The sequence below is a fragment of the Prionailurus bengalensis genome, chromosome A2, assembly GCF_016509475.1.
Source record: "Prionailurus bengalensis isolate Pbe53 chromosome A2, Fcat_Pben_1.1_paternal_pri, whole genome shotgun sequence".
In the NCBI taxonomy this organism is placed as follows: Eukaryota; Metazoa; Chordata; class Mammalia; order Carnivora; family Felidae; genus Prionailurus; species Prionailurus bengalensis.
This window is the reverse complement of record NC_057348.1, coordinates 9172197-9192484: the sequence shown is the minus strand read 5'-3', so window position 1 is coordinate 9192484 and position 20288 is coordinate 9172197. Positions and strand designations below refer to the sequence as shown.

The following is a 20288-nucleotide window of genomic DNA, read 5'->3' as shown; positions in this document are numbered from 1 at the left end:
TGCGCCTGGGGTCGGGGCGAGCCGCTTCTCAGTCAGCACGCATAACGTCACGTGGTTTCCTGCGAGTGACGCCATGCCCGTTAGCGGTGACGTCATACAGCCACAAAATGGCTCCGACGACCCCACTTTCGTGCTCCTGAGTTTGTTGATTACATTGAACAGTTTTTCATGTACTTATGGATATTTATATCTCTTCCATAAAAACTTCATTTTTGTCTTCCAAATGAGTTTTAATTCTGGTCTGGCCACCCTCACAGGAACCCTTACTCAGGGCTGGAAAAAATACTCCAAAGGTCACCAACAATTAAATAAAAATTCGAGAAACCACATTTGGCTGCGGAAACAGGAACAACTGGCATTTTGTGACCTCATTCGTTACTGAGGGAGAGTTGGATTTTGGGAATGAACCTACAGTACTAGCTCCTGGGTGCCCCATCTCTCTCTTGCTCCTTCCCTGACCACTTTGTTCACCCCAGTATCCCCAGTCTGACCCAATTATTTAAGTAAACTTTCACCTTTCGAGGCCTCCCTACACTGAATACAGAATCTCTCCACCAACTTTTCCTGGATACATCAATTCTAGAGGCCTCCCAGAGGGATGGGGCTGGACCACAGAACACAGTAGGGTAAAGCATGGTGAACCATCCAATGAATATGGACTTGAAGGATTGCTTAGCCTAAGCTGAATATGGTGTTTTGTGGGACTGGTTGGAAGCAAGGTTGGGCTTATCTCCCAGTTACTAGGTGGCCTTCCCATCCTGCATCATTTCCTGCCTCCAAACCTGCTCTTTAGTTTCCAAGCACTCAACCCAAGCGCAGCACCAGGCAGTTACCAGATACCTCACGCATTGCTCAACTGTAACAAGGTCCTGCTGTTTTTCTCCTCTACGGCACACCAAGCCTAGATGTTTCCACCACAGGCCAAGCTGTTGAGGACTTCTTGCCTCTCCCCTGCAACAAGGGACATGAGCTCCAGCCTACTTACAGGACTTCAGTGACAGCCTTGTGGTCCACAACAAGAGATGGGCCTAGGAGAGCCTCAGAGGCCTAGACTTCGTTGACCTGTCAAATCTGTACCATCCCCCCCGTGGGACCATCTCTTTCCCTCCAAGAATTTAAAGACCACCAGCAAAGTATTTACCACCCTTGAACCTATATTCATGATTATAAAAGGAATAGCTTTTAACACCAGCTGAGACTTTTACAACGTGGTTAAGGGGCTCCTGGGTGGCTCAGTTGGTTATGCACCCGATGGCTCAGGTCACGATCTTGCAGTTTAGGAGTTCGAGCCCTGCGTAGGGCTCTGTGCTGACGGCTGAGCCTGGAACCTGTTTTGGATTCTTTGTCTCCCTCTCTCTCTGTACTGCCCCACCCCCCTCACTCATGCTCGCTCTCTCAAAAATAAACATTAAAGTGTTTTGTTTTTTTTTTTTAAAGTATATATGGATGAGGGTCCAATGGATGGCATGAAATGGTGCTAAGGTGTGGGCTCATAGCCCTGCTCTACCTCTTACTAAATTCTGGCACACAGCCTCAAACCAAACTGGTAATAGAAACAAACACCAATTTGGTGCAGAGACTCAACGAGTTCTCATGTGGAGTATCTGTAATGGCACTTAACAATTGCTCTCCTCCGACTGGTTTGGGGTTGTGGGGGTAAACAACAACTCCTATCACCTTATGGGACATTTAATCAACACTTCAGCTGCTGAAAAATGAGCCTTACTCAAGTCCCATCCCCCAGAAGGAGACACAGGAGGAAGACACAAAACTTAATTTAATAGAAATTTTGTTTGTAGTTCTTACATTCTCAGTGTGACCCAAGCTGGAACCCACTGCCCCACCCAGAAGTGGCCCAGTCCTGGGAACAGGGGAGGAAGGGAGGTGGTGGGTAGGGGTCAGAGCTCAGGCCCTAGGAGCCCTGTTCTTCCTCAGTGCTGGGGGGGGCTGGGGATGCCACCCTCTTCTCCTGCCCCCCTCTGGGATCCAGGAAGGAGAGCAGATGGAGTCTCGGGACTGGGGCTTCTCCTCCACATTCCCCTGCCCCCTCAGGTTGGAGGGGGACTAAGGGATCTGGGGAGAGAAGGGGACAGAAGAAGGCAAAGATGTCAATCAAGAAAGAGGAGGATCAGGAATAAGGACTAAGGAGAATCAAAGACAAAACACCAGTTTAAAAAAAAGGGGGGGGGGGAAACAAAACCAAAATCCACCCCAAATCACAACCCGCCTGGAAAAAATGAAAGTTCTCCAGTCTCATAGAGACATTATTTGGCGCAGCCGGCTCTGCGGCGGGAGCGCTCAGGCCTCAGTCCAGCCCTGGAGGCGGTGGTGTGGCCCCTACAGCTCGTCCTTGGCCTGGCCAGTGGCAGCATCTTCCTCCTCCTCTTCCTCCTTCTCATCCTCGTCCTCCTCATCCTCATCCTTGTCTTCCTCGTCTTCCTTGTCTGCCTCCTCCTCTTCCTTACGCTTCTTGTCCTCCTCTTCCTCCTTTAGTCTCTGTTCCTCATCTTGCTTGTCCTTCATCTGCTTTTCCGCCGCCTGTACACACACCACACCCGTACTTCAGGGCCGGGCCCCCTCCCACCAGACCTGCCCACCCCCAAGCCCAGGATCAGACCCTGGTCCCACCTTCGTGACACCCCAGGTCTCGTTTCCAAACTCCTCTGCGTACGCCTCGTCGTTGGTGATGAGGAAGTTGTCAAAAATGGTGCCAGACTTGACCTGGGGGGGCAGGAGGATGGGTGGACGGGTGGTCAGAGGGGACAACACTCCCACCCCCTCTGTTCCCAGGACCACTACACAAGGCCCTTCACTTTCTTCATCTGTAAAATGGGGTCTCGGTCCCTTGTTCAAATATTTTTCCAGTACCTTCTACCACCCAGGCTCCATTCTAGGCACAGAATATTTGTCAGTGAATAAAACGTCAACCTGGTCTCTCTAAAGTTAATTTTCTTCCTTTGATTTTTTTTTTCTAAAAGTCACATTTATTTATCTGTTTATTTATATTCTTTCAGCAAGCTCTACTCCTGATGTGGAGCTTGAACTCATGCCCCCAAGTATCAAGGGTCGCATGCTCTACCAACCGAGCCAACCAAGCATCGGTGAAACTAATTTTCTAATGGGGTGATCCAATTAACTTCTAGTTGTTGAGGACACTTGAACAAGCTCCTTTGCATAAAGGGACCGAAAATGGTAGCTGGCACATAAATAAGCAAAACCTCAAAGAGAGTGCTATGAACGCTCCATAAGACAGACCACGAAATTCTTCAGAAAAAGCACTGCTTTTGGATCAGACCAGCTCGGGGTCGAATGCTACCGTCCCTTTCCTCCCGGGTGACCCTGAACCTGTGAAGTGCTCCAGGTATCCCCTCGGTCTCACCTGCCAGAGATCTAAGCCCAGGACAGCAAAGTTCTCATAGGCATAGATGTTGCTATCAGGGGAGTACTCAGGGTTGTCGATCTCTGGGTGGATCCAAGTGCCCTTGTAATCTGGGTTGTCGATCTGCCGGGGCTTCCACTCGCCCTGCAGAAGGGGAAGGTAACCAGTGGGTGAGTGGGGGTCAGCATACTCCCCACTGTGCGTCCCCCCAACCCCGCTCAGAGCCCCACCTTGTACTCAGGGTTCTGAATCACTGGTGGTTCCCACTCTCCATCCATCTCTTCATCCCAGTCCTCTGGCTTTTTAGCATCAGGGTCAGGAATGTGCTCGGGTTTGTCCCAGTCCTGAAGGTACACAGAGAGGTCAGTCAACCCAGCTGTCCTCTACACCCTCCATGTAGGGAGAACCTGCCCAAACACCAACCTCAGGCTTGGAGTCTGTGGGGTCATCAATCTTGGCCCGCTCGTCCCAGTCTTCAGGCTTCGCAGCATCAGGATCCTTTATCTTCTTGGGAGGCAAGAAGTCCCAATCATCCTCCAAGGAGCCTGACTCCACCTGGCTGTTGTCGATCTTCACCTCATAGGTGTTATCCGGCCGCACAATCAGCGTATACAGGTGTGTGAATTCATCATCCTGAAGAGAGTGGGAGATGAGTGGCCCCGCCCACCAGGCTGGCCTCTGACACTCCCCTATCCGCCTTTTGTCACCACCCCCAGTCACACCTTGCAACGAATGTCCTTGTTGATCAGCACGTTCTTGCCCTTGTAGTTGAAGATGACATGAACCTTCTTGGTGCCAGGGCCACAGATATCCGGGCCTACGTGAAGAGTTGGTCCAGTTAGAGCAAGAGGATGCCCACCGTAGCAAAGCTCCCCGCCCCCCCTTTACAAAGCAAGACTTGGTTCTTAGATACAGATCTGCAAAGGGTCACAACACAGGAATCAGCCTCTGACTGGCTCTAAGGGGCCGTAGGTGGAAACTTTCAAAAAGGAAATAACCAACCAACCAACCAGAGCTCTAGAATTTGATACGGCTAATATCAGGAAATAACTACATAAAACACCGCAAGTTAACAGTTTCACACCAACAAATAACAATGCAATCCTCTCGCTTCCCCTCCCAAGGCAAGGCTCAACTACATAAATACAGTCCATATCCTCACAACTACCTGTCACCAGCTTTAAGGGTCCCTGACATTTAAGTCTCCCTGTAACTAATCAGAGGTCAGCACCAGGGCGGGGCCCCTCACCAAACATGATGTTGTATTCAGAGTCTCCGTGCATGTCCGTCTGGTCCAAGCCCTCTGGAAATAGCTTCACGTAGCCGCCCCCACAGTCGATGTTCTGCTCGTGTTTTACTGTGAACTGCACCACCAGCGTCTGGCCCTTGTTGCTAAAGGGCTCAAATCTGGCCGACAAGGCATAAAAGCGGGCATCCTGGCTTGTCTGCAGCCCTAGCAAGAGACCAGAGTGAGGTCATGGCTCGGCCCCAACCTCCATAGACCCTAAGTATTGGCCGTACAAACCACTGCCCCTTCCTCCCCCGCTGCCCCGCTCGTGGGGATCCCAAGCTATGTCTGTCGTGTGCAAGAGCTTCCTCCAGGAAGTCCCCCTGAATCCGATCACCGCCCCCCCCCCCAACTCCGCCAGGCTCTTACCTTTATCCTTTTCCTGGTCACCATAGAACTTGCCGGAACTCAGAACAAATTTTCCAAAATCTGACTTGTGTTTGGATTCAATCCAGCGGTCGGTCCACCCGTCTAGAGGATCAAAGGGGCAGGCTCAGTGCGGCCGTACTGACCCACTCCACCCCCACCGAATATCTGCCAGTAGCCTCAAACTGCTGCGGATTGGAAAAGGGATAACCCCCGACTGCCCCCGCCCCAACCTCTAGTTTGACACCTTGGATAGCTTAAAGGATCCTCCGCCAAACCCTAACTCACGCCGCGAGAGTCCGCTGCACCCTCGACGCTCCCCAAGGGACACACAACGGAGGATCGCCTGCGGCTTTAGTCCCCGGAGGCCACCGCATTGGCCCTCTAAGCAGTAATTACAAGCGACAACGCAGATCCAGGCTGGGGGACCGCTTTCGTCGTCGCGGCGGCCTCGAGGCGGGACCAGGCCTTACCTCCGTCCAGAAACTGCTCCTTGAAGTAGACGGTGGGCTCGGCGGCGGCCAGGCCGAGGAGGCCGAGCAGCAACGGCACGGGTAGCAGCATGGCGGGCCGAGGGGGCGGCGGCGCGCGGGCCCTTTAAACCTCTCCTCCGGCGGCGACTCTGCAGTAGGGACGGACGCTGCCGCCGGCCGCGCGTTTTTATACCCTACTGTCTCTCAAACCAACCTGGCCCGGCCTCTTGTCCCGCCCTCCGCACCTGATGATTGGTCAGTGGTCACGGCCCTGACTTTCCATTGGGTCCTTGTCGTCTGAGCAGGTTAGTATGTGCCTCGGAACGCAGGGTTCCCAGATGGCCGATTTCTATTGGCCATACAACTGGCCAATGAAGGACGACCACGCGTTGTGGGGGCCGCCCACCGATGTGGTGGGGGCCTCGAGCCCCTCTGGCCAGGTCATGTGACCAGACCTCGACCCAACCCCGCCCTAGCCCGCGCGCTTAGCTCCCGATCTGGGAGTTTAAAGAACGCGCGCGAGTGCCGCTGTCACTGCTCAGGACCGGGGTCCTGCCCCAGCTCGCCTTCTCTCGTCCCCTCCGCGGGTAAGGGTGGGCAAGGTTTTCCCAGCCACTTTCTACCCTGCAGTTGGGGAACCCCTACTGACGCGTTCGCTCTCGCTCGCCCCCGCCCCCGCCCCGGGCCACGGTGGGGCAGAGGGCGCCTGAACTCAGAGGCCGAGTCCTTGGGTCTTCACTTCATCCCGGTGCCACAGCCTTGCAGGCCAGAGAGTAAAATGTTAGCTCTCTCCTCTCTGGCCCCTAGTGCCCTGGCCGCCTGTCAGACTGCTGCTGTGTGACCGGGGCAAGTCACTTAGCATCTGAAGACACAGGAGCCCCTAAGAGGCTAGGCGGAGAAACTTTGGCTAGGTGCCGCCCTACAAAACCGCTTTCAGTGCTGTTAGGGTTGTCCTGGGACAGAGGGAAGGAAGCCCAGAAGGCTCCAAGATGTGACTATAGGCTGTGGTTCCCAGAGTGGGGTAGGGTTGTTCCTCTAATTGCGGCCTCTCCTTTACCCCTCCCTCAGCCAGTAAAGGGGTCGCTGCCTGTGGTCTCCCACAAACGGCCTGCCTTTTGCAATTAAACGGCTAAAGAAGAGAGGATGGGGGTTCCGTTGGGGAGGAAAAAAAGAGACAGATGGTGGGGAAGATAAAGTCCAAGGGAGATGGGCAGGACCCCTGCGTCTAGAGTCTTCTGAAGCCAAAGGCACGTGACTGACAGTGACAGACACCATCTCCCTGCCCCCAAGCTGCAGGAAGCAGGAAGGAGGGCTGGGGGTTTCCCAAACCCTGAGCAAACAGGCTCTGGACCTGGGAACGTGGGCTTGGAAGGGGGAATCCTGGCAAAAGCAGGGAGGGGGGGGGGTGCTTCGGGGATAGTGGTGGGGACTCAGAAAAGGGAGGAATAAGGAGTCTTGGAGAAGTTGGGGTTCTGCCCCAGGCAGTATCCAGTATCAGCCAACCTGAACCCCCCCCCCAATCCCTGGTCATGAGGAGCCCCAATCTGGGGTGGGCACTGCAGGCCTGCCACTGACCCTCCAGCCTTCCCTCCCTTCCGCCATATGTCATGCACACATGAGCTTGGTGCTTCCTGCTCGAATGTGGACACTCTGACGGTCTTACTCACTTTACCATCCCCCAGTGTCTCTTGCAGCACCTGGCACCCGGCAGGCTTAAAATCTACTTGCTATGTGACAGACAGAAGGAAAGACTCTTGGAGGAATTCAATAAACAAAACAGGAAGAAAGTGCCTTGAAGCCAAGAAGGGACTTTGAGGGACACATCCCGCATTTTGATCAGGAGCTTACCGTAGGGTCAGGATTGGGTGATGTTGCGTAAACCCATCTTCCCGGCTCAAATAGTAATGGTGATGGTTAAATGGGTAAAGGTGTTCTGCTTAGAATCGTACTTGTCACATGCTCCACACAGTTGACTCTTAGCAAGTACGTGTACATGTGTGGGTAGTATTTTCACTTAAATAACCTGTGTTTATAGCATCTCTATCCAGGCAAGGAAACAGGCACAGAAGGATTAAGCGATTTGGGTGAGTGGCATAAATGGGATTAGAATCTTACACTGCCCACTATAATCTCCACTGGCCACATGTGACTGTTGACCATTTGAAATGTAGCTTGTCCCAACTGAGATGTGCCATAACCGTAGAAGCACTCATCAGATTCTGGAGACTTAGTATGGAAAAAGAATGTGAAGTATTTCATTAGTAATTTTGCAGTAAGTATGGAAATAATCATTTGGACCTGGCAAGTTTGGTAAATTCTTCCAATTAATTTCACCCATTTTATTTTTGACACTGCTACTGGAAAGCTTAAAATTAGATTTGTGTCCCGCATTCTATCTCTACAGGCCAGAACTGGTTTCGAGTATGCATTATTGCCCTGATATTGATCTTCTCTGAGCATTCAGGGATGGGGGGTGGGATCGGAGGTGTTTATAGCTTCTGGCACCATATCTAGCAACTGTTTCTTGCTAGAGACCTACCACCCTCTTGAGCCTCCATTTTCACATTTGTGAAATGGCGATGATATCAATATCTGTATCAAAGTTTTTGGGAAAATGAAAAAACACACCTGAAGCACTTAGCACTGGGCAGAGCACACAGGGATGTCCATGTAGGTTAGCTGCTACCTTGACTGTAACTATTATTAGTTGACTCCCTCTCCCCTTTGTATATAGGGAGAGTCCCTACCTAGTCTCCCTTTAAAAACTTAAAAGTAAGGGCACCTGTGGGGCGCCTGGGTGGCGCAGTCGGTTAAGCGTCCGACTTCAGCCAGGTCACGATCTCGCGGTCCGTGAGTTCGAGCCCCGCGTTGGGCTCTGGGCTGATGGCTCAGAGCCTGGAGCCTGTTTCCGATTCTGTGCCTCCCTCTCTCTCTGCCCCTCCCCCGTTCATGCTCTGTCTCTCTCTGTCCCCAAAATAAATAAACGTTGAAAAAAAAAATTAAAAAAAAAAAAAGTAAGGGCGCCTGAGTGTCTTAGGTAAGTGTCTGACTTTTGATATTGGCTCAGGTCATGATCTCACAGTTTGTGGGAACAAGCCCAGCCAGGCTCTGCGCTGACAGTGTGGAGCCTGCTTGGGATTCTCTCTCCCTCTCTCTCTCCCCCCCTCCCCCACTGTTTGTTTTCTCTCTCTTAAAAATAAACACTAAAATTTAAGGGGGGGGGGGGCACCTTAAAAGTAGTTGACCAGGGAATGACTGTCCCTGAAGCCCACCACCTACAGCCCTCTCACAGGCCAATACAGAAAGGCAGAGGGCTCCTGGGCACAGAGAGACAGAAGTCCAAGGTCACACCGCCTGCTGGAGGTGGGGCTGGGTGACACTTAAAACAACTCTGTGATTCTGTCCTTGAGGTTTGCAATTTGGCCTCTCTAGTCCACCAGACACCACTATTGCAGCTAGGGTGGAGGTGGGCACGGTGTCCCTCCCACCCCCTAAGTTTCCATCGCCACACTGAAGATGGCGGCATTCTGAGCCCGGCACTAGGTCCGCCACGCTCAAGATGGCGACACACACTCCCGGCGCCGGTTCCGGTTCCGGTTGTTCAGGCTCCGGCGGGATACGCCGAGCACGCTGGGCACAGCCATGGCGGACGGCCCGGTGGCGGAGGTGCTGCTGAGGCAGCTGGCGGCGGCCGATGGCGGCCTGGACAGCGCGGAGCTGGCGGCTAAGCTGGGCGTGGAGCACCAGGCAGTGGTGGGCGCAGTGAAGAGCCTGCAGGCGCTGGGAGAGGTAAGTCGGGCCCGTGACGCCTGGCCTTCTCGCTTTTGTACCTGCAGTCCTCTTGCCTGGAAGGCACTGCTTCTTGGGGAGTCCTTCAGGAGTCCATCCTGGGGTGCGCGGGCAGGGAGTCGGAAACAAGCGAGAGCCCGGGAGCGCTGACGTTCCGTTCGCAGTAAATGTCCATTGAGAGAGAGTTGGCGGGGGCGAGGGGCACGTTGGTGGACCAGGAAGAGGCGGTCCCTGCCCTCACGGAGATTGCGATCTAATGAGGGAGACCCTCAGGTGACCTGCAGAGTGATGGAGGAAGCACAGGCAACCCAGAGGTGACAGCTGGCCCAGCCTGGGGAGTCAAAGAGAACGTCCTGGAGGAGGTGGCAGCCGAGTCGGGCCTCTGCACTGAGGAGGAAAGCTTCAGGATCAATGGTGGGAACGGGAAACAGGCGTAGAAAGGCATTAGTAGAGCCAAAACTTACAAGGCCTCGTAGGTCTTTATCTCAGGGGGGTACTGGGGGAGCTGGAGCCAGTCAGATGTATGTGCTGTCTGCATCACTTTGGGGAAGGATTGGCAGGGGCAGGACTGGTGGTGAGGGGAGGAAGGCAGAGGCTGGCACATCCCCAGGGTAGAGGGCATGGTGTCTGGCTGTAGGGAGGCGGGTGGAAGGGAGAGGGGATTCCTGGCAAGGCAGGGGGAGCATGGATGAAGCCCAGCCTTTTTGACTTGGACAAGTGAAAGGTGACAGAGCCATAAGAGGAGATTCCGAGAGGCCTGTAGGCCCCCCAGGAGGCTGGATCCTCAAGGCTAGGAATCAGAAAATATAACTGGGGTATGTATTCATTGAACTCATATTCTGTGCCCCACTTTGGTCTCAACTTCATTTATCCTCTAGTCCTTGCCATAACCGGAGGATGTTAGCACTGTTACGCCCGCTTTGCAGATGTGACAGTTTCTGAGCACTGGTCAGTAACTTGATCAGCGTCATGAGAAGGGACAGGCAAACCTGGATTTGAAATTAAGCATTCAGGGGAGCCTGGGTGCCTCAGTCGAACATCTGACTTCGGCTCAGGTCATAATCTCCTGGTTCACGAGTTTGAGCTCCACATCTGGCTCTGTGCTTACAGCTCAGGGCTTGGACCCTGCTTTGGATTCCGTGTCTCCCTCTCTCTCTCTCTGCCCCTCCCCAGCTCATGCTATCTCTCTCTCTCTCTCTCTCTCTCAAAAATGAATAAACATTAACAAAAAATTTTTTTTTAATTTTCTTTTTTTTGAACGTTTATTTTTGGGACAGAGAGAGACAGAGCATGAACGGGGGAGGGGCAGAGAGAGAGGGAGACACAGAATCGGAAACAGGCTCCAGGCTCCAAGCCATCAGCCCAGAGCCCGACGCGGGCTCGAACTCACGGACCGCGAGATCGTGACCTGGCTGAAGTCGGACGCTTTAACCGACTGCGCCACCGAGGCGCCCCAACAAAATTTTTAAAAGACAAAGAAATTGAGTATTCAGGCTGCAGATCCTGAGGTTATCAGTGCAGGAAAGGTATTTTGTGGGGTGACAGTACCTTGTTTGATGTGGAATTGACTTGTGCTGGTCACAGAAGGTTAAATAGTGGCTATTTGATGTGGTTCAGTTTCACAGCAGAGATGGTAATAACAATGATAGGAACAGTGGTTAGAATTTATGCAGTATTTGCTGCTTACTGAATCCGTTACTTGTCAAGAAAACTTCCTGTGGTAGAGCCCATCACACCCTTGTCTTGTGGATAAGAAAACTCGCTCAGGGAAGTTTAACAACTTTCCCAAGTTCACACAGGGAGTGAGGAGCAGAGCTGGGAATTAGAATGAAAAGGGAGCTAAGCCCTATGGGCCCCAGCCGGCCTTGCCCCTCTTTATACGACCTGGACCCATCCTTACCGTGGAGCTTTGGGTCCCTGTGTGTCATGTGGACACGGGGGCCCTTCTCTGACACTCCGGGCGCTGAGATGTGAACACGTCAAATGTGGAGACAAGTCAATTCACCTGGGACCTTAAAAATCTTTCTTGGATTCGAAAGCAATCGAATTTATTTTTTTGCTAGGTACCATTCTTAGGACTTTACCTCACTCTGGGAGGTGTGAGCCATCTCTCATTATCTGCATGTTACAGAAGGGAAACTGAGGCTCAGCAAGGGGCAGTCAGTCACTCAGCTGGGAAGTGGTGCAGCTCGGATGTGAGGCAGGCTTCAGGCACTCTGCAAGCCCAGTGCTGTGGTGAGGGCGTGCCTGGCTCTGAACCCTGTCTCTGTGCGCGCCCCCTCCCCCATTTCCCTGCAGATCATTGAGGCTGAGCTACGTTCCACCAAGCGCTGGGAGCTTACCGCTGAGGGCGAGGAGATAGCCCGGGAGGGCAGCCATGAGGCCCGGGTGTTTCGCAGCATCCCCCCGGAGGGCCTGGCCCAGAGCGAGCTTATGGTAAGGGCCTAGGGACAAGGCCCAGGGAGGTGACGGGGTCAGGTGGCCCCATGCTCCACTTACTGTGGCCTTACTCCCCCAGCGACTGCCCAGCGGCAAGGTGGGCTTCAGCAAGGCCATGTCCAACAAGTGGATCCGCGTGGATAAGAGTGCAGCTGATGGGCCCCGTGTGTTCCGAGTGGTGAGTCCCTGCGTACAGGCGGGCAGGTGTGCACATGGGCACCTGGCCCTCACAGTGCCTCACACCTGTCATCATCACGGCAGGTGGACAGCGTGGAGGACGAGGTGCAGCGGCGGCTCCAACTGGTCCAGGGTGGGCAGGCTGAGAAGCTGGGTGAGAAGGAAAGGAGTGAGCTCAGGAAGAGGAAACTGCTGACCGAAGTGTGAGTGGGTGCCCCCTTTCCATCAGCCATCACCTGTGTGGTCCCGGAGGCGTGGGGGGAGGGAGCCGTCCTGCCCACACTGGGGCAGTGCTGTCAGTGTCCTCCAAGCTGTGTTTTACCCTATGGTTGTCAAGCACTCACGCCAGGTTCATGCCGCCTCAGGGCCTTCGCTCATGCCACGAGTTCTGCCGAGAACCGTCTCCTCTTAAGCCCAGCTTGCGCATCACACCTGTGCCTGTGTGTCACCTTAAAGAGGCCATCCTGACACCGATCTCTCCCTTTGAGTTCCGTAAAAGCTGCTCGCTTATACTTTCCATTCTGGGTGCCATGTTTATTTCCTTTACGGCTCTGATTTCAGTGTCTGAAATTGATTGAATGCTGGGACCTGCACAGGCTGGGGGCTCTGCTCTCACAGGGCTGACGTACCCTTTGAGCAGGTACCAAGTGGCATAGTGGTTATGAGAACACAGACTGGAGGAGGGCTGCCCAATCCAGGTCCGGGCTCCTGGCACTTACTAGTTGGGTGACCTTTGCCAAGGCATTCGATCTTTCTGGGCCTCAGGTTCCTCATCTGTCAAATGACCTCTTTTCACAAAGTAGTGGGATGATTGCAGTGGAAGAGAAGAGAGCCTGGCACGGGATAAACCCTTGAGGCTTAACCTATTATTCTTACTCAGCTGAGTGCTTAAGTACCTTGAACAGGTCCTGGCACATAGTAGATTCTAGTTAAATGCTTGCTGAACGAATAAGTGAATGGGCACAGCAATGTAGGTGTGGGCCAAATAAGAGAATTTCCGGTGACGATAAATGTTGGGAAGAAAATAAAGTAGAGCGACTGAGTGGGGAGTGTTGGGGTCAGCCTCAGATAGGAGTTCAAGGGAAGCCTCTGGAAAGAGGTGACAGTGGGCAACCCCTCCTCTCCTCTGGCCTCAGGACCCTGAAGACCTACTGGGTGAGCAAAGGCAGTGCCTTCAGTACCAGCATCTCCAAACAGGAGACAGAGCTGAGCCCAGAGATGATCTCCAGGTAGGGAGTGGCCCCAGGGACTGGGGTAGGTCGGGGAGGGAGGGCAGCCCTCACCAGGCCCCTGTGCCCTGCATCCTCTGACAGCGGCTCCTGGCGGGACCGGCCCTTCAAGCCGTACAATTTCTTGGCCCATGGCGTCCTCCCAGATAGCGGCCACCTGCACCCTCTGCTCAAGGTCCGCACGCAGTTCCGGCAGATCTTCCTGGAGATGGGGTGAGCACAGGGCCGGGGGTGGGGTCGGCCCAGCCACAGGGCTCAGGCCAGACGGTCAGGCTTCATCTCCCTCCAGGTTCACGGAGATGCCGACCGACAACTTCATCGAGAGCTCCTTCTGGAACTTTGATGCACTTTTCCAGCCCCAGCAGCACCCAGCACGTGACCAACACGACACCTTCTTCCTTCGAGGTAGGTGGGGTGGGCGCCACCATCAGAGGCGCCAGGCCCGGGCAGAACTTTTTGGAGTGGCATACTTACTTGACGGAATAAACTCCATCCTCGCTGTGGCCCAGCGGGCCACTGTGAGCTGGGCCCATTGACCTCTGTGACTTCCTCCCACGTCCTGTCCTGTCCACTTTGTGGCTCTGGCCCGTGCTGCCAGGCAGCTCTTGGCCAAGGACCATCTTCTCCCAGATCTTCGAGGTGGGCTGCAGCATCAGACCTCTGCTAACGTGTCAGCTCATAGAGGCCACCTTGACATGCCTTTGTCCCCCCCCAAGGTCAAAACATCCCTCGTCCCTAGTCTCTAAGCTTGGTTCCCGTTTTTTTCTTTTTTTCGCAGTGCTTAGTACTGTCTGAAATTGAATGATTTTCCACAGTGATTGTCATCGTCCCGCACAGGAAGGCAGGGGAGGCCACTGAGTTGGGTGCCTGTTACCCGGCCAGGAGCAACAGTGGCATTGCTGTCATAGTTACCATGGCCCCCAAAACTTATTAAGTACTCACCATATGCCAGCCGCTGTTCTAATTCTCCTGCCAATTGTAGGAAGTACCGCTGTTAGCTCTCTTATATAAATGAGGAAAGTGGGGTTCAGAGAAGGAACATGGCTTGCCAGGGTCACACGGCTTATAAGCGGTGAAGCTGGGATTTGATGTCAGGCTTTTCAGGTGCACCAAAATGATGTTTCTGGAAAGGGATCTTAAGAACTTGCATATTCACACAACAAGTGATTGTTCGGCCTCTCCTGTGTGCCAGGATCTTTATTAAACACCTGGGTTACCGCAGGGCGCCTGGGTGGCTCAGTCGGTTGAGCGTCCGACTTCGGCTCAGGTCATGATCTTGAGCTCCGTGGGTTCGGGCCCCGCATCGGGCTCTGTGCTGACAGCTCAGAGCCTGGAGCCTGTTTCAGATTCTGTGTCTCTCTCTCTCTCTCTCTCTGACCCTCCCCCGTTCATGCTCTGTTTCTCTCTGTCTCAAAAATAAATAAACGTTAAATAAAATCAAGCCTTTGTTTAAGTAAAGGCCAAAGGACATAAGGATGAGAACCATATCTGGGAAGGAAAGTTCCAGGAGAGAATAGCCAGTGCAAAGGTCCTGAGGCTGGAATGTGCCTGGTATGCTGACGTATCAGCTGGGAGGCCCTGTGACTGGAGGGAGTGATCAGTTAGGAAGGAATGGGAGGTGACAGGACTGCATCACCAGAGAGCGAGCTTCGTCACCTCCCCCCACCCCCAGGGAGACGGAGGGCTCTGGGCAGAGGAGGGATGTGACTGACTTGGATGTTCGCCAGCACCCTCTGGCTGCCGTGGGTGGCGAGGGTGGGAGCTGCACGCGTTGCTGTCTGTCCTCTGTGCAGTGGCTGTTTGAGAAATGCTCCTTGACTGACCAGGTGATGCTCTGTCCTGCCCAGATCCAGCTGAGGCCCTGCAGCTTCCAATGGACTACGTCCATCGGGTCAAGCGGACCCACTCTCAGGGTGGCTACGGCTCACAGGGGTGAGGCGGGCCCAGGGCTTCGGGGTGTCGGGATGGGGGAAGAAGGTCGGGGACCTGAAGGCCACAACGTGGACTTGCCATTTGTCCCCCCGAAGGTACAAGTACAACTGGAAGCTGGAAGAGGCCCGGAAAAACCTGCTGCGCACGCACACCACGTCGGCCAGTGCCCGCGCCCTCTACCGCCTGGCCCAGAAGGTGCAGCTCAGCCTGGGCAGTGGGGGAGGCTGGGGGCTGTCCTACCGGCCTTCTGACCTACTCCCGGGCCTGGCCTGCCTGTCGCCCCCAGAAGCCCTTCACGCCGGCCAAGTACTTCTCCATCGATCGTGTGTTCCGAAACGAGACCCTAGATGCCACACACCTGGCCGAGTTCCACCAGATCGAGGGTGTGGTGGCTGACCACGGCCTCACCCTAGGCCACCTCATGGGCGTCCTGCGGGAGTTCTTCACGAAGCTGGGTAGGCAGGCGGGGCCACAGTGGGCGGTGTTAGTGGGGCCGAGGATGCCATGGCCGCCAGGCTCATCTTCCACTCCTCTGTTCCCCCGCTTCCCCTGCCCAGGTATTACCCAGCTGCGCTTCAAGCCGGCCTACAACCCCTACACGGAGCCCAGCATGGAGGTGTTCAGCTACCACCAAGGTCAGGGTGGAACCTGGTCCTGGGAGGGGGAGGGATGTCTCAGGCTGCCTACGCTCAGCCCGGGTCCCTTTCACTGCCAAGCCCACTCCCAAGCTCACTGCCAGACCCGGCATCATCCACACGATCTGCCCTGTCCTTCTGCTTTTACAGGCCTGAGGAAGTGGGTGGAAGTCGGGAATTCTGGGATCTTCCGCCCCGAGATGCTGCTGCCCATGGGACTCCCCGAAAACGTGTCAGTCATTGCTTGGGGCCTCTCCCTGGAGCGGTGAGTGCCCAAACCACTCAGGGTGTCTGACTTGACGGGCCCGGGGGCCTGCAGACCTCCAGCACCGTCCGTCTATTCACTCACTCGATAAGCCTTTAGTGAGCATCTGCTGTATGCTTGGTCCTGTGCTATGAGGATGACAGCCCACGTCCCTGCCTCTGTGAAGTTAGGGTCGTAGTGCAGTGAAAAGGATGATAATTAGTAAGATACATAAGTAAATCGAACAGGTAAAGTCTGGAGTGTGTCTGAGGCCAGTAAGTGCTGTAGGGAAAATGCAGCAGGGAGGACTAAGGAGACAGGGTTGTCAGGGAAGGCTTCGAGGAAGAGGTGGTATCTGAGCAAAGACTGGAGGTGAATGGGGTAAGCCAGGGGAATACTGGGAAGGGTGTTCAGTCAGCAGGAACAGGCAGTGCAAAGGCCCTGAGGCAGGAATGTGCGTGCTGTGTTTGGAGAACACTGAGAAGGTCGAGGTGGCTGGAGGGAGTGAGTCACTGAGTGAGATGAGATGAGGGTGGGAAAGGGGCAGGACACAGGACACGTCAGGGACTTGTGAGCCCTGGGAGCAACTCGAGCTTTTATTCGAAGGAGATGGGAACCGTCGGAGAGGGTCTGATCAGAGGAGAGTGTGACCTGACGTGGTGCTAAAACTGTTTCCTCCCCTCCCCACCCAAAGCCCAACAATGATCAAATATGGCATCAACAACATCCGGGAGCTGGTGGGCCACAAGGTGAACCTGCAGATGGTGTACGACAGCCCCCTGTGCCGCCTAGACGCTGAGCCGGGGCCCCCACGGACACAGGGCGCCGCATGACGTGGACCGCCCCGGGATAGCCCGCCTTCCCTGAGCCCCTGCCGTCCAGCCCCTTTGCATCCCTGCCAGTGACCCTCTTGTATTTATGAGGCCTCTGTGAGGCCATCCCCCGTCCCTGGTAGCTCCTCTTTGCCCATCTGCCCCACGGTCCCAGGGGTGGGGGGTGGGGGGCAGGTAGCAGGTATGATCTATGAAGGTGGGCCCTAGGGAGCCCTGCAGGCCAGCTGCTGGCTAATAAAGTGGGCATTTGTCCTCATATGGTGCCTTTCCTTAGGGATGGAGGAGTGTGAGGAGTCCTTGGTGTGAGGGGTGGTGGGTTGGGGATCCTGGAACCTCAGGAGCCCCTGGCTTGCCTGAGCCTGCTCCATCCCCCTGGGGAGGACTGGCTCCATCAAGCATTTACCCGTCACCTGGTGGTGCCAGGCTGTCCTCTAGGTGAATGGAACAGAAGCCCCCCTGCCCCGGGCGAGGGGCATTTGGGAGGGGAAGGTCAAGGCAGGTGCCAAGATTCCCCCTGGGAGCCCAGCATGGTGGGGTGACAGGGGCAACTTTAAGACACCGCCCCTGCCCCTCCTCTTTTTTTTTAAAGAGCAGTTTCTGGCGCACAGCAAAATTGCGCAGAAAGTACGGAAATTTCCCCGTATACCTTCTGCCCCCACGCGTGCACAGCCTCCCTTCTGTCAACATCTTCGCCGCCAGAGGGGTGCATTTGTTACAATGAATGAACTACACAGTCACCCACGGTTGGTTCATGGTTTACATTGTGGTTCATGCTCGGTGTTGTACATTCTCTGGGTTTGGACAACGTAAGATGATGTGTTTCCATCGCTACGGTATCATGCAGAGTGTTTTCACTGCCCTAAAAGTCTTGTGCTCTGCCTGTTCATCCTTCCATCCTCCCCCTAAAAAGCTGCTCTTTTTATGTTAGGAAAACAATTCTCATAAGGGGCACCTGGGTGGCTCAGTGGGTTAAGCGTCTGACTTCAGCTCAGGTCATGATCTCACGGTTCGTGAGTTCGAGCCCCATGTCGGGCTCTGCTGACAGCTCAGAGCCTGGAGCCTGCTTCGGATTCCGTTGTCTCTCTCTCTCTCTCTCTCTCTCTCTGCCCCTCCGCTGTTCGAGCTGTCTCTCTCTCAAAAATAAGTGAACATTAAAAAAATTCTCGTAAGGATTTCACCGGGGCTCAGAATAGGGAGATGAGTAGGACAGAACTTCGTGAGCCCACCTTGAACGGTGAGTGGGATCTCTGTTTCTGTGCAGATGTTTTAAAGCAAATCTCAGCCTCCACATTGCTCACCCCACATCTTCAGGGTCAGTGCACTTTGGAAATGTGAACAGTTGTATAACCATGAAGCCGTCGTTAAACCCAAACAGTTGGCAGCTGAGGCCGTGGGCTTCTCCAGTCCCAGGGCCTGTGGGCACCAATCTCCCAAGGGCTACTTGGTCGATTTTTTTTCCTTTATTTCAAATTAATTCACTCATACGGAAAAATACTCATTCATGCAACAAATGTGCACCTCCTGAGTCCCAGCAACGTCCTGAGCTGAAGACCGCAAAGCTGATTCAGGTCCCTGCCGTTGGGAGCTGGCGTGGGGGGGGTGGGGGCGGGGGGGAAGGGAACACAGGAGGCATAAACAGATAAATGCAGAAATGGAGGGAGAGGTGAGGCCACAGAAAAGTGAAGGTGGGTGGGGAAGGTGAAGCATATATAATGTTAAAATTAAGCCTAACGGGCGCCTGGGTGGCTCAGACGGTTGAGCGTCCGACTTCGGCTCAGGTCATGATCTCGCAGTCGGTGAGTTCGAGCCCCGCATCAGGCTCTGTGCTGACAGCTCAGAGCCTGGAGCCTGCTTCGGAATCTGTGTCCCCCTCTCTCTCCGTCCCACCCCTGCTTGTGCTCTCACTTTTTCAAAAATGAATAAACATTAAAAAAAAAAAAAAAGCCTAACACCATCTGCCCAGGTTGGATCAAATCGGCACATTGTATTTGTTTTGGGTCTTTCACATTTTAGATCCATGTGCCTAATGGTTTGAAGAGCCTGTGGGCTTGTCCTATCTCCTTTAGCCAGCACCTTGCTGAGATTGCTCCCTCCTAAATTTGGTATTTCTCATTCTCCTGTGTTTTTAAGCTTTTGCTATTGTATATATTATTTTCACAAAACATGGTTGGACTTTGCTTGTCTTCAGAAGTTACACAGACGCTGCACCATTAAAAAAAAATTCCAGCAAATTGCGTGTTGCTTTTGTTCCTGGTCAGTGTGTACGTGTTTGTGTGTGCATGCTTAACAGTAAATCTTTGAGATTTTTCTCAGATAATCCTCAAATCTTCAAATCTGGTGCTGCAGGAAGCTACATTTTGCTTACATTGTGGCTTTGCCACAAGATACCAACGTTAGCTGCTTTGTATTAAACTCCTATTGTGTTCCATATGTTTTTCTCTGAATCCCTTACAGTAGTCTGACGTTTTAGATTTCATTGCCTCAGTTACAGGCAAAGAGGGATTTTGAGATTGAGTGGCAGTTTTATGCCCCGCCCCCCGCCCCCTCCAGCCCGTCTTGCTGGTAAGAGAGCCCAGATTCAAGCCACGTTCTCCAGAATGTAGGTGTCAAGATGTGTGCCCGTCCTTGTGTGGCAGGAGACAGAGCCCTGCGCAGGATCCCTGCTGCCTCTCCTACCTGGACACTATGCCAGGTGTTTCAGAGAGCAGGTCCACCTTACCAGTGAACTGGAGCAAAATCCTAACCCCTTGCTTCGGCTCCCAGCCCAAACCTGCCGAACATTGATCCCTCACCCACAACCCCTGTTCTCCCTCCCCACTAGGCCTAGCTGCTCAAGCACACTTGAGTTTGCTCCCCTCAGGACCTTTGCACTGCAAACGCCTATTCAAATCCTTTGCCCATTTTTAAGGGGGGGGGTTGTCTTATTATCTCCTTTGCCCATTTTTAAGGGGGGGGGGCTGTCTTATTATCCAGTTGTAAGAATTCTTTGTAGATGCTGGCTGTGAGTTACGGGTGGATACATGTTTTGCAAATATTTTCTCCCCATCTTTGACGCCTCAAGTGTCCATTGTTATTGTTATTACTACCATTTTCGTAAGGGGTATGGGTCCGAGTCTGTAAAGGCCAGACCCTACCAAACTTTTTTTTTTTAATTTTTTTTTTACAACGTTTATTTATTTTGGGGACAGAGAGAGACAGAGCATGAACGGGGGAGGGGCAGAGAGAGAGGGAGACACAGAATCGGAAACAGGCTCCAGGCTCTGAGCCATCAGCCCAGAGCCCGACGCGGGGCTCGAACTCCCGGACCGCAAGATCGTGACCTGGCTGAAGTCGGACGCTTAACCGACTGCGCCACCCAGGCGCCTCAGACCCTACCAAACTTTTAAGAAGCTGACAGTTTTAGAGTGCCCAAGTAACTCTGACTCAAGGTGGCACTGCATAAACTTTTTCACTTAAGGCAATGGGTCACAAAGAACAGCAACCGTGAGGCCTTTTTCTTGCAAA

The 20288-nt window shown here is 53.7% G+C and overlaps 2 protein-coding genes and 1 long non-coding RNA gene across 4 annotated transcripts; 2 read left to right on the top strand and 1 right to left on the bottom strand.

The window, feature by feature from the left end:
• Positions 1-1759: 1759 nt before the first annotated feature.
• On the bottom strand, positions 1760-5814 carry CALR (calreticulin). The gene is made up of 9 exons (XM_043586714.1): positions 5507-5814; positions 5037-5138; positions 4629-4832; positions 4102-4196; positions 3803-4012; positions 3610-3723; positions 3380-3523; positions 2629-2721; positions 1760-2538 (listed from the first exon to the last, which is right to left on the bottom strand). Exons 1-9 carry the CDS (start codon positions 5595-5597, stop codon positions 2338-2340), a joined length of 1254 nt encoding a protein of 417 aa, XP_043442649.1. The 5' UTR covers positions 5598-5814; the 3' UTR covers positions 1760-2337.
• Positions 5815-5918: 104 nt separating this feature from the next.
• On the top strand, positions 5919-7452 carry LOC122486948. Its single transcript, XR_006298280.1, has 2 exons — positions 5919-6093; positions 7189-7452. It is a non-coding gene; the product is annotated as an uncharacterized LOC122486948 (long non-coding RNA).
• A 1222-nt stretch (positions 7453-8674) lies between these two features.
• On the top strand, positions 8675-19015 carry FARSA (phenylalanyl-tRNA synthetase subunit alpha). 2 transcript variants are annotated; one of them, XM_043586712.1, is made up of 13 exons: positions 8675-9295; positions 11594-11731; positions 11814-11912; positions 11996-12114; positions 13048-13140; positions 13225-13353; positions 13430-13545; positions 14967-15072; positions 15168-15267; positions 15359-15527; positions 15630-15707; positions 15858-15972; positions 16646-19015. In XM_043586712.1, the coding sequence occupies exons 1-13, from the start codon at positions 9149-9151 to the stop codon at positions 16782-16784; spliced, it is 1548 nt and encodes a 515-aa protein (XP_043442647.1). In that variant the 5' UTR covers positions 8675-9148; the 3' UTR covers positions 16785-19015. The 2 variants fall into 2 exon arrangements, with proteins under 2 accessions (XP_043442647.1, XP_043442648.1); XM_043586713.1 differs by having other exon boundaries at positions 8676-9295; positions 14988-15072.
• Positions 19016-20288: the final 1273 nt, after the last annotated feature.